Source organism: Taudactylus pleione, unplaced genomic scaffold (assembly GCF_031769625.1).
Source record: "Taudactylus pleione unplaced genomic scaffold, aTauple2 ptg000372l, whole genome shotgun sequence".
Taxonomy (NCBI): domain Eukaryota; kingdom Metazoa; phylum Chordata; class Amphibia; order Anura; family Myobatrachidae; genus Taudactylus; species Taudactylus pleione.
This window is the reverse complement of record NW_028284773.1, coordinates 13643508-13656182: the sequence shown is the minus strand read 5'-3', so window position 1 is coordinate 13656182 and position 12675 is coordinate 13643508. Positions and strand designations below refer to the sequence as shown.

The following is a 12675-nucleotide window of genomic DNA, read 5'->3' as shown; positions in this document are numbered from 1 at the left end:
ATCCCTGTCCATTTGAACACCGTTGCATGGGCGTGCATAAATTAGCCACTGCGACGGCACATCAAGCTTGAGTACTCACTGCATTCGACGAGGTTAGCAATTTCTGAGTTAGGTCAGACCTGTTGTAATTGTGCATGAGGGACCGATGTTACTCAATGTTCCCAATGTATACGCAGGACTCTGCTTGTTTAACTGCCAGGTCACTGGATCAGGATTATTTTTATACATTTACAGGTTATTTATAGGTTGACACAGCAATAACCCGGGTAAAAGGGGTGCTCTTATTTTCGTTTGCTCTTAATTTAGAACCAGACCCTGCAGTATATGTAAACTTAAAAATGTTGTAAGAATGCTTTTATAAAGACTGCTATTGACAGGTTCTTCTGTAATCCACCACTGGGAGCAATTTCAGAGTTTGTTACATATTGATGTAGCAGGGAACACAGTCACACAAACTCAAACTACAGATGTGTCCTTACTCGTCTTTGCTGCAGTCACGGGATGTAGTCAGGGGAAGCAATCGGGAAGCCGACTGCCTAAATACCGGCAGCCGGCTTCCCGACTGACATATCCCGGCAAGGGTGAAATGCCGGGCGTCTAGATGTAGACGCCCGCATTTCCCCGACGCCGGGAGACCGGCGCCCAGCATCCCGATCGTAGCGATGCCGGGCGCCGCGAGAGGAAAGCCGCCGGTGGGAGGGTTAGGTTTAGGGCTCCCAGGGGGGATTTGGGATTAGGCACCCCCCGGGAGGGTTAGGCTAGGGGGAGGGAGGGTTAGGCACCCCCGGGGGGGACTTAGGGTTAGGCACCATGCGGCCGGCGGTATTTCATGCCCATTCCGTAGTCAGCATCCCGGCGTGCGGGATGCCGACGGTCTGAATATCGGCATCGGGATCTCGACACCAGTATCCCGACTGCCGGCATCCCGAAGGGAAGTATCGGGGTGTTAGGGTAGGGGTTAGGAAATCACTCACCGTGCAATCCTATGGATGCCGGGATTCTGGCTGTCGGTATTCTGATTAGCGGCATCCCGACAGCTGGGATATCATACCCAACCTCTTGGCGCATCTGGTACTGTGAGACTCTGCTAGCGCTGGGCATCTTTTTTGCATTTTTTTCCCTAAAAAGCATCTAAGTCGCAATGCAATGGACGCACCAGGAGACTGTGCTAATTAATTTAATATGTGACACTTGTATATCTGTGTGTGACTGAGTCTCTCAATCAGCATACAAAGTGCTACAATGCAGCAGTGACTTTTTTTCCCCGCACTAAATGACGTTTACAGACTCAGTTTCACACAGATACACAAGTGTTACATATCAAATGAATCAGCCCAGTCTCCTGGTGTGTCCTAGTAGTTGCATTTTAGGCAAAAAAAGAGACGCCCAGTGCTAACAAAGGGGCTAATTCAGGATTGTAGTCAGACTCCAGATTATCGGAAAATCTGCACATGCGCAGAACCCGTTCTGCTCATGTGCAAAACAGGTCCTGCGTGATCGCACATAGCTCCGGTTATGCCTCTGTTTGATTGACAGGCAGAGGCATTTAAGGGTCGGTGTGAGGATGGCCAACATTGCCGGAAATGGGGCATGTTGGCCCCATTTTCCGGCAGTGGCAAGGCCAGTAACGCAGTTTCCTGGCATCGCAAGCCAGCCAGCAACTTCGGTCGCAGTGCCGGGATCGCAAATACAACAGGGTATGTCAGACAATTCTTGCTGCATTTGCATTTTTGAAAGGACGAAATTGCAAAGCCGCTTGCGTGCAGCCTTGCAATTCTGTCCACTACTGAATCACCCCACAGAGTTGCACAGGACCTGGCGGCTCACTCACACCAGACATATCGCGCTGCATGGCATATTGAGGCTAGATGAGCAAAGACACATCTGTAGCTAATAATCTTATCAGTGGTTTTGCAGGTGGGTTACAAGCCTTAAGCCCTGTACACACTGACCGATGTTTGTACGGAGCAATGTCAGATGTTGCGGGCCCAGTGGGAAACCAGCATCGGCAAATGCATACACACTTGCCGATATCAGCAACAACAAACGACGGCGGGGGGGAGCAGGGCCATGCTGCGTTCGGCAGCATGACATTGTTAACGATATCCCCAGATTGAGGTGCAAAGACTCGCGGGAGCGTGCATCGTTCCTCGCTTAGTGCATATACAGATGTGCCCAGCTAGTTTGTTGCTCATGGCGCGCTATTCAGGCCTGTCTCACGCCATGGAACGTTACGTGATGGCTGGACGTCGGTCTACCGTGGTATTCAACGAAGGATACACTACGGCATGTAATACAGCGCTTAACCGCTGGGTGGCGAGTGCTCCACTGTTGTAATTTGTACTGAATACCATATTGTTAAATTAGATGGGTATCACATTCATGCACTGTACAGTATCTGCATGTTCGCACAACCAATCTTTTTAATAACACATAAGCTCTTAGAACGGGATGCAAATCAGTACACACAGTACTGTACAGTAGTGTAATTGCTCGAGTTATGACAGTATAACCGATACTGTAGATTAATGAGATGCACGCACAGCTTTCAATGAGATGGGATGAATTATTCTCTAATGGTGGGGTACTGTGTGTACTAGTATATTTTGAAAGGAAGACATTTTTATTATTAAAAACAGCAGCGGGTGGGTGGAGTGCACAAGGATGAGCCTGCTATTTGCTGTTCTTAATATAGCTGGCTTGTGGGCTAGAGGTTAGATGATCACTTTGCAACAGTGCTGTCGGCACTGGACACTATAGTGAAACTAGTAGTGGGCTGTTTAAAAGTGAGGCATTACAAACTGGATTGTGCCTTTAAAACAGCAAACTTGTGGCAATGTCGGCACGTCAGCGCTGTGGTGGCTGTCAGATCAGGGAGTTTCAGTGAGATCTCTCGCGCATGCAGTGTGGAGCCGCTCCATACACCAGTGGCGTACGGAGGATCATAGCACTACACAAACTCAGTGGGTCGAGAGTCACACACAATGGAGTCTCTGGCACATACCCAGTGGAGGGGTTGCAATGGGATCTGTGGAGCATGCCCAGTGGAGCCGCTCCATACGCCATGCGATATGCCATGGCGTAAGGAAGATCATAGCACTGCGCATGCCCAGTGGGTCGGGAGTCACACAGTGAAAGTGGGATCTCGGTATTAGAAACTGACTGTACGGTTGAAGTTGCACACTTGCGGCACTGTCCCAGACTTTGACACCATAGTGATTTCATGACTTTAGAAACTAGTAATGTGGGCTTTGTTTAAGAGAGAGGTCTCTGTATTACAAACTGCATTTAAAAATTCGAACTTGCGCGGATGTCGACACGTCGGCGCTGTGGTGGCTGTCAGCTCCGAGGGGTTACAATGGGATCTTTGGCACATGCCCAGTGGATGGGTTGCAATGGGATCTCTTGCACATGCCCAGTGGAGCTGCTCCATACGCATATAGCGCTATGCCATGGCATATGGAAGATCATAGTACTACGCATGCCCAGTGGGTCGGGAGTCACACAGCGAAAGTGGGATGGCTGTATTACAGTACTTACTGACTGTGCAGTTGAAGTTGCACACTAACCCCCCTAACCCTCCCTTAGTGGTGCCTAATCCTAACCCTTCCCCCCCCATCCCCGGCTAACAGAACATACTTACCTCATCTGGACATTCGGGATTCTGATGGTTGGGATGCAGACGCTGGTATACTGATGTTCTTCAGGATATTGACGTCGGCATACCGGCTGGCGGGATGCCGGCGTCATTATTTTGACTGCTGGCATCCCATCCGCCGGCATATAAACTGCATCCTGGGTCCATCACCACATTCACAGACTCTGCAGGATCCAAGTGTGCACTATTACAGCACTATTTTACAGAGAATATTTAATCATTAACATCAGTTCCTGAACCAATGGAGCTTGTCATTTGCATTTCCTATCAAACATGAATACGCACTCACGCTAGGGTTAATTTTGTCATTTGCTATGTTGAAGTAAAAGCAAATGTTTTTGTATTGTCAGAATGATTGTGTATTTCTGCGGAAATACGTGTTTAAGTAAATTTTCGGCAGTGACAAATGATGTTGAGGGGTTAATTACACAGAAACTTGAAGAGGGAGATATTTTTTATCCATGAGGCCTTGATTCATAAAAGACCTCGACCTAAAACCAAGCTGGCCTTCTGAAATGGAAAATCACTTTATGTTATCAAGTCTTCAAATACTGAAGTAACCAGTTTCAACAGATTGTCTATAAGAATAGACCACCACCACTCAGATTATGTACTTGTGGATTATAGGATAAGAATTTGTTATGTTGAAAGATGCTAACATCATCTATTCTGTTAAATATCACAATGACCAAGGTTCCATTGAGCCATAACCTACACCGCTTGATCACCCTTTTCACTCCCTCGTTCCACGAGTTAACAAATCGATTATCTGGGGTCAATCCAATTACCCGGAATTTACTAGAGGGTACGAGTAAGTGCAGCTATGAATTTGTGGATTTTTGTTTGCAGCACCATAGGGCTGTGTACAAAAATCCAAGGGGTAAATTTACTAAAGGTAAGTTAGATGTTTTTGATAGATTTTCCATCAATTTTGCAAACTGGCCATTTACTCAAATCAAAACCAATGGAAAACCGACCAAAAACCCCAACTTTATAACATTGGACCAACCATCAATACTTTAGATCTGAAGATTTACTAATGGTCGGTTTTAAAATGGACCAAAATCTGACGGCTGACCTGCCCAAACAATAAACCTGCCTGTGGCAGACGAGTTTGTGAGAAGCACTGCACAGGTCAGTACATATGAGAGTGGGGGCCCTGGGCTTGTTGGAGGGACCTGGAACCGACTCTGCCCCCCATCCTCTTACCAGTCAGCAGGGGGAAGACCAGGGAAACTGCTCACTGCTGCTGCTAAGCAACAGCAGCAGCCTTCTGTCCTCAGCCTGTGGGGGGTGAGAGCGATCACACTGATCGACCTGGATTTGTGCCGGGGTGAGGAGCTCACAGCTCGCGGTGCTGCAAATAGGTTTCTTACATTTCTTTCTAAGGGAGTGTGGCAACATCCCACACAATTAGGCCACGCAGCCTTGATAGTAATGGGGCCTGGGCTGCCTCTCTACGGCCTTGAAAATATGGTCTGTGCAGGCTTCATTAGGTTGAAAATAGAGATGAGCGGTTCGGATTCTGTGGAATCCGAACCGCTCCGAACATTGGGGATCCGAGTCCACCCGAATCCTGTTCGGGTGTTCACCGCCTGACTCGGATCCCCGTTCGGGGCCGAACGGCGGCCGCCTGATGTCGGATTCTCACTAGAGAATCCGACATCAGGGCTCCTATTGTGTAGGGCAGAGCGCTGTGATAGCGCTCTGCCCTACACAGACACAAACACACAGCCGCCAGCGGCAGCTGTGTGTTTGTTACAGCAGCCAATGAGAGTCACATAGACTCTCATTGGCTGCTGCACGGAGGGAGCCGGCTGGAGCTCACACATGAGCTCCGTCTTCCGGCTCCCTCCTCAGCGTGTGACAGCAGAGCGGACGGCTCGGGAGCGGGAATTCAGGTAAGTTTTTATTTATTTTTTTACTTGTGCAAGGGCCAGGGGCGCTACTGGGGGGGGTATGCTACTGGGGGTGCGGGGGGGCCTGCTACTGGGGGGGCTATACTACTGGGGGGGTCTGCTACTGGGGGGGCCATACTACTGAGGGACCTGCTACAGGGGGGGTCTGCTACTGGGGGGGCCTACTACAGGGGGGGCTACTACTGGGGCAGCCTACTACTGGGGGGCATACTACTGGGGTGCATTCTACTGGCGTGCACTGCATAGGGGACCCTACTACTAAGGGGACTGCATAGGGGGCACCACTGCTGGGGGCATTGTGTAAGGGACACCGCTACTGTGGGCATTGTGTAAAAGGGGCACTACTGTGGGCAGTGTAAAAGGGGAACTACTGTGGGTCGTAACATAAATAAGAGACACTACTTTATGGTGTAATGTGAATCAGGCCCTATGTGCGGTGTAATGTGAATAAGATTGTGCACTGTGACTCCTTGGGCCGTAAGCCCACTATGTAAACAAGTACTGTGATTCTGCTGGCCGTACCCCACTGGGTGGGTGCACTACTTTTCATTTCTGCCGCTGCTGTGTGGCAATGTGTCATAGATGTGCTTTATAATGTGGTGTCTGTGTCTTTGTGCCGCTGGTTTGTCGCTTAGTAACCAGTCAGCTCACTGCAACCTTTGGCCAATAATGTTGAAAACAATATTATAAGCTGTGATATGGTCTAAATTGACTGGAAATTAATGTTATTGAGGTTAATAATACTCTAGGAAGAAAAAAAAAAGACCAATTTATGTGATTTTAGCTTTTGTCAATTTTTGTAAAAAAATCCAAATCCAAATCCAAAGCCAGTCACCGCAGTTTGGCAAATCCAAATCCGGACGACGAATTAGAACCAAATCCAAATCCGGCAAAAATGGTCCGGCGCACATCCCTAGTTGAAAAGGGTTAACACTGTTAAACAAATGCACCCCCACACCCCACCAAATCAGTAACCAAGCCCAGGACCTCTCAGCTTGGGCTAGTACTTGAAAATAGGGGAAAATGGTGGAAAGTTCCCCCTACTTTCCAATAACCAGCACCAGGCTAAACCAGCTGTACAGTAGGTGTAAGTGCTTGGAGACTATCACGGAGTTGGACTCTGACTTTCACTCTTCTACTTACTGTAACACAATGTCACTGTCCTTCTGAGGGCAAATACGGAGATGCCATTTAATCTGCTTATATTTGTAGTCTCTAACAGAAATTAATGTAGCCCTGAGCTGCACCTCGGCACTTTTGTGCTGCTATACATCTCCTACACTACACTTGCTCTGCATATGTTACCTCTGGTGCCAGGTATCTGAGAAAGTACTTTGGCTTTTCCACCTCCCACTTCTAAGATACATTCCTCAGGTAAGAATAGTATGTATAGTCTTCTTTTGATGTGCGCACTTTGTACAGCCTAGTTATGAAGATATTAGAAAAGAGCACTTAAAGTGCCTCTATATGGTTATTGCTGCTGCAACCTTTCCCAGACGCAGAGCAGGTTCAGACCCTGCCCTCAGCTCTTCATAAGCAGCACGCACAATATCTCAATTTCTGCCAATAAGGAGTGACTAGTATGGGCTTGCCATAGAGGTGGGTGGGATAGACTAATCACAACCTCCTCTCAGCTATACGTAATGTCTGTCCTCTGCGCCTCCTCATAGCATAGCGCAGCTCTCCTGGTCAGTCACCTGAGCTCTGGCCTAACCAACTGCCACTCACTTCCAACTATCACTTGCCTTACCCCATGTAACTCTGTCCGGTTAGCGCTACATGCGCGGTGCAGCTGTGTCAGACACAGTCTGCCCGCGGCCCGCATGGTCGCAGTTGAGACACCCTCCACTATGTGGCGCCCTACTCAGCTGCGTACCATGCATATGGGTAGAACCGGCCCTGCCTTACCCCCTACACTGCTCATGTGACCTGCTCCTGACCTCCTGAGTAGCTGCAGAGGCTGCTGGAAATTATCTGTATAATGACACTGTGCATGCGCTTTAGACCAATGCACAGTGTCAGGCGTAATACCTTGCATAGCGGGGTATTACAATAGGCGTAGCTATAATGGGTGCAGAGTGTGCGGTGCACACGAGCCCATGCATCCAGAGCATAACAAATTGGTACTGGCATGTGGGTCTCCCCTCTTACACTAAAACAGTTTCCCAGTGATATCTTTGAAAAGGGTTGGGTATGGGAGACCAACAATCAGGATGCCGGCTGTCAAAATACAGACAGCAGCATCCCGGATGCTCAGAATCCCGACAGGGGCTGAATAAGTCTTCTAACCCTCCCCTTCACCCCCTAACCTTCCCCGTTAGTGCCTAAACCTAACCCTTCAGTACATAACCCTAACCCTCTCCCCTGGCGGAGCCTAAACCTAACAGCTAACTCAGCCCGCTATACTTACTTTCGGGATGCCGGCATCTCAACTGATGTCGGGGTTCTGGCTGCAAGTCAGGATTTCAACCGCTGGCATCCCGTGCAGTGGTCACATGACTACATCCCCTTTGAAAGATGGCACTGCACAGTACAAGCAACTACTTTGAGACTATGACAGAGCCTTTGCTATCTTGTGTGCATGCACCTTATTCCCAAATATCACTGGGACGATGGGCCAAGTAGGAGGGGGGAACTTAGATGCTGGAGATGGTATCTGCTGCTTGGAGAAGGGGAGCCCCACTGCACACAGACCTATTCAGGCATTATTACAGTCCCTGCTTATGACCCACACACTGTAATTTAGCAATGCTAACCACTGTGCCACTGTCACCCATTTATACGTGATTTTAATAAAAGTTTGTAACCATTGGTTAACAGAAAAAGAAAAATCTGGCATATATTATTGAGAGAAACCTTCCCCCCAATATGTAAATAAGTTAGCTGTGTTTCTAGATCAGTTTGAGCTTTTACCAATCCTTTAATCTTTTGGCATAGCATTTTATAAACTGGATGATGACAAATGCTTTGTGAGGCGGACAGCTGTTTATATTTCTTCTATGCTCTTTATGATCGAAGGCCAGTTTAATTATTTTTCTAGTCATTTGTTTAGATTCCCAACAGGACGTCCTTTTACACATTATAAGCCACCATATGCATTAGGGACAGTATGTGGTCACACTGCTGGAGAAGACTTGGGGAAGTGGAAGACAGCGCTGCAGAAGGTGAATATTATTGAGTCCTGACAATTTTTCTATAAAATAACAAATTAAGGACAAATTGGACTTGGTCAGGAGGTGCTCCAAAAAAATTAGAGCGCAGCGTGAAAAATTAAAATCACACACCCTATTGGATGGGAAAAGCCTCACGGCTTCGGGGAAAACCCATCGCTGTGGGGTTTTTCAAAATTACCTCTGCAATTGCATATGCCCCTATATTGGCAACATGTAATTAGGGCAGAGGTTCCCAATCACGGTCCTCAAGGCTCCCCAACAGTTCAGGTTTTAGAGATATCCATGGTTGAGCACAGGTGATTTAATTTGTACCTCAGTCAATTTGATTTAACCACCTGTGCTCAACGATAGCCATCTCTAAAACCTGAGCTGTTGGGGAGTTTTAGCTCTAATTATGTGTGCAAAAACCTTAAAGATATTTAGATCACTAAAACATAAAATAAGTTTTCTTTTTTTAAATTGAATCATATATTTTGGATACAAAAGTGGACAAGTACCACAGCTGGTTGTGAAAGCACAGAATCCTGGGCTTTCAGAATTGGCTGGATCTGATAACACGGTTGTCAAACATCAGTACATTTTTTGGTATACAGTTAAAAAGAAATCCCCCATTATATTGCTCAATAAAAAAAAAAAAAAAGGTGACATTCTACTGACACTACCAAACTAAAACAAAATTGTTAATTTCCCAGTTTCAATCTCTGAATCTATTTTTCCTCTAAATTGCATTAGATTTCAATTGCTGTTACATTTTCTAATTATATAAAGGCGTAAATTTACTAATCTTATGCTGGGTACACACTTGAACCATATATCGTTCGGTCCAGTGACCAACTATATAGCGTTCTATCATTGGCAGGTGTGTGACATAGTTCAGAAATATCTGATTGTCCCTGTAGTACAGCCGATGCCGATATATCTAGCAGATATATCATTTCATCTGGCTGGCTGTATGGCTGACCACCTGATAGGTCACCCACAGAAGCAATTGAATATGATGTCACAAGTGGGCAGGCATATTCAAATGACTATGGCCATGCACATCAGCGGAACAATTGCCAAGTGTGTATGCACTTAATTGTTTGATAGGTCGTCAGGTCAAACGGTCAATTCATAGGCCAGGTGTGTGCCCAGCTTTAGGCGGTTTCAGCTACTGAATTTAAAGGGGCAATTAGATTAAATATAAAACTAGGTGTGTTTTGTAATTAATGTTATTGCCACTTTAAATCCAGCAGCTGAAACTGTCGAAGGCGCAGCTTTGCAAAGCGCTGCTTAGTGAATTTACTCCAGAGTATTAGAAGAATTATGTACAGTATAAAGTTTGCAGAAAAACATCACAGAAAGCCCAGCCTATTAGATAAGTAACAAAATTAAACAATTAATGTTGTGTGTTTTATTTACTGAAAGTCCAATATTGGTCTGCAAACCAGTTGATCAAAAAAAAAAAAAAGGCAAAACACGTATTAAAAAAAATGTTTGGGGTTCAATAAATCAACCAAACATGGAATAAGTCAGTAGGGACGAATCTTATTATGTACTGTACAATGCATAATAGGTAGAGTGTAATAGTATAAAGCATAGCCAAGCTTCAGAAGTACTTTACACCATAATTAAAGCGAAATCCCCTCTATAGGTAATACTTTCACATAAAGAAAACTTAAACAGTTAAGTCTCAAGAAAATCACAATATTTTTGTACTGGAACTGGGATTAGAATTTAACGGTATTAAAATTCGGAGTAAAACTACAGGTTCAGTAAAACTATTAAAGTAATTATAGAGAATCTTCATTTTCAGCAAGCTAAAGCATGTTAGTAATAAAATTAACATTTGCAATACGGTGTTGAGTATAAGGGAATAATAAATAATTTTTCCACATGGAAGAGAAAACCTGAATGTATTTTCTATATGTTGTAAATCATACTCAGATAATATTGTTTTAGTTGTTGTTCCTAAGTGGCTGAGTGAAGATGGACTTGTAGTGTCATAGTAATGCCAGTCAGTGGAAGGATCAATGAGAGAGGAATGTGTTTCATTACTAAACTGGTTTCTGATAGTAGAAGTCACCTTCCTGGTGAAACCATCCCATGAGCTGGAAGCTGTTACCACATGAGAACTCTTGTCCTCTGCTTTAGTTGTTGTATAGGGACAAATCAGTGCCTCAACATCCAATACAGGGATTCCTTTCAGTGTTATAGGACTTGTACACACAAGTGACATAATGTTTTTGATCTTTCCCATATTCAGGTCAAGCCAAACCTTGAAATCCTTAAATTTGCAATCACAGGTCCAAGGGTTGTTATCAAGGCGGACCATTCGCAGTTTTGTCAACCCTTTAAATAAGTTCCCTGGCAGGGTCCTTAATTTACTGTTATTAAGATATATAGTCTGAAGATTTCTTAGAGGATGAAATACATTCTCTGGGAGAACCTCAAAGTTATTATTATATAGCGAAAGATCTTGGAGCTGTTGTAGTTCCTGGAAGAGACCTACACTAAGAGAGCTGAAGTTATTTGTATGCAAAGAGAGATCCACAAGCTTGCTCAGACCACTAAATGAATCTGGTGGGAGACTGTGAAGCTTAGTGTTCCTAGTTAGGACAAGCAACTCCAGATTAGTCAGATTGCTGAAGATGAAATTAGGTATTGCAGAAAGATCTGTATGATATAGCCACAATGCCTTGAGGTAGTCCATTTTACCAAACAGTACAGTGGGAAGTTCCGTCAGTGGGTTTTCATAAAGTGACAAAATAGATAACAAGGGAGAGTGAAGAAATAATCCATCAGGCAACGTTTTTAGATGATTCTTCTGCAGTGACAATTTTGTCAACCTTGTGAGGTGGTAAAAAGCATCTCTGTCAATTATTTGGATTAAATTTGAACGCAGATTCAGTTCAACCAGTTCAGTGAGATTGCTAAACATCCAAGACGTTATTTCTAGCAGGTTATTATCATAGAGCATAAGATGTGTTAACTTTAACAATGAACTAAAAATATGTTTAGGCAAAGCATTCAATTGGTTTCTAGATAAATTTAGGATTTTCAGTTTTACAAGTTGAACTAGCAATCCAGCAGGTAATTCTGTAAGACTATTTCTGTTCAAGGCAAGTTCTATGAGATCACTCTGGTTATCAAAAATATATGGATCAAGTTGCAACAAAAAATTTCTATCTAGAAACAACTGTTCAAGATGACTTAAAGGACGAAACACTCCAATAGGGAGAGTGCTTAAATTGTTGTCTGATAACTTGAGAGATTTCAGAAAAGGGAAGTTCTGAAAAGCCGCAGGGGTTATTGAGGATAATTTGTTGCCTTCTAAGGACAGACGCAAAGTTAGTGGCATTTCATGAAAGCTCCAGTCTGTCAGCTCTGTAACTTTAGTGTTGCTTATACTAACAAAAGTAAAATTATTTGGTATGGCTAATGTGATAATGCTTGTAATTGACTTATCATGGCAAGAAATGACATCTCTCGTTGAGCAATCACATGTAACAGGGCAAAATGCACCAACATTTACAAAGCTTTCAGTGATCAGCAGTAAGAACACGATCATGGTCGCCAGATACCCTAAAATAACAGAATGAACAGAGATCACAAGCGAGTTTCAGTTATAAACAAATAAAATATTCAGACATTTAAACAATAACGTTTAAAAAAAAATACAGTCTTAATAGATGAGAAGCAATGGCTACAATTAAATCATAAAGTAATTAAATATTTTTGGAAGTATACCTTGCAGGCAATGTACTGCTCCAAGTCTGAATGTCTAATAATCATAAAACAAACATGAAAGTCTGAATTTATACAGATATGTAGAAAGTGCATCCTGCTGATAACAGGGAAGATGACATGTCTTTGAAGGGTCTGGAAATAGAAGGCTATTCTTCTATATTCATGTTAGCAAGAAGACAACAGTAGTATTCGACAT

At 44.4% G+C, this 12675-nt stretch overlaps 1 protein-coding gene across 1 annotated transcript; it reads right to left on the bottom strand.

Moving 5' to 3' along the window:
• Window positions 1-10431: 10431 nt before the first annotated feature.
• On the bottom strand, window positions 10432-12300 carry LOC148508296 (uncharacterized). The gene has a single exon (XM_088444756.1). It carries the CDS (start codon window positions 12298-12300, stop codon window positions 10432-10434), a length of 1869 nt encoding a protein of 622 aa, XP_088300882.1.
• Between the last annotated feature and the right edge of the window lie 375 nt (window positions 12301-12675).

Excerpts from the sequence above, each read along its gene's own strand:
- LOC148508296 (XM_088444756.1), bottom strand. The coding sequence starts at position 12,300 with ATGATCGTGTTCTTACTGCTGATCACTGAAAGCTTTGTAAATGTTGGT.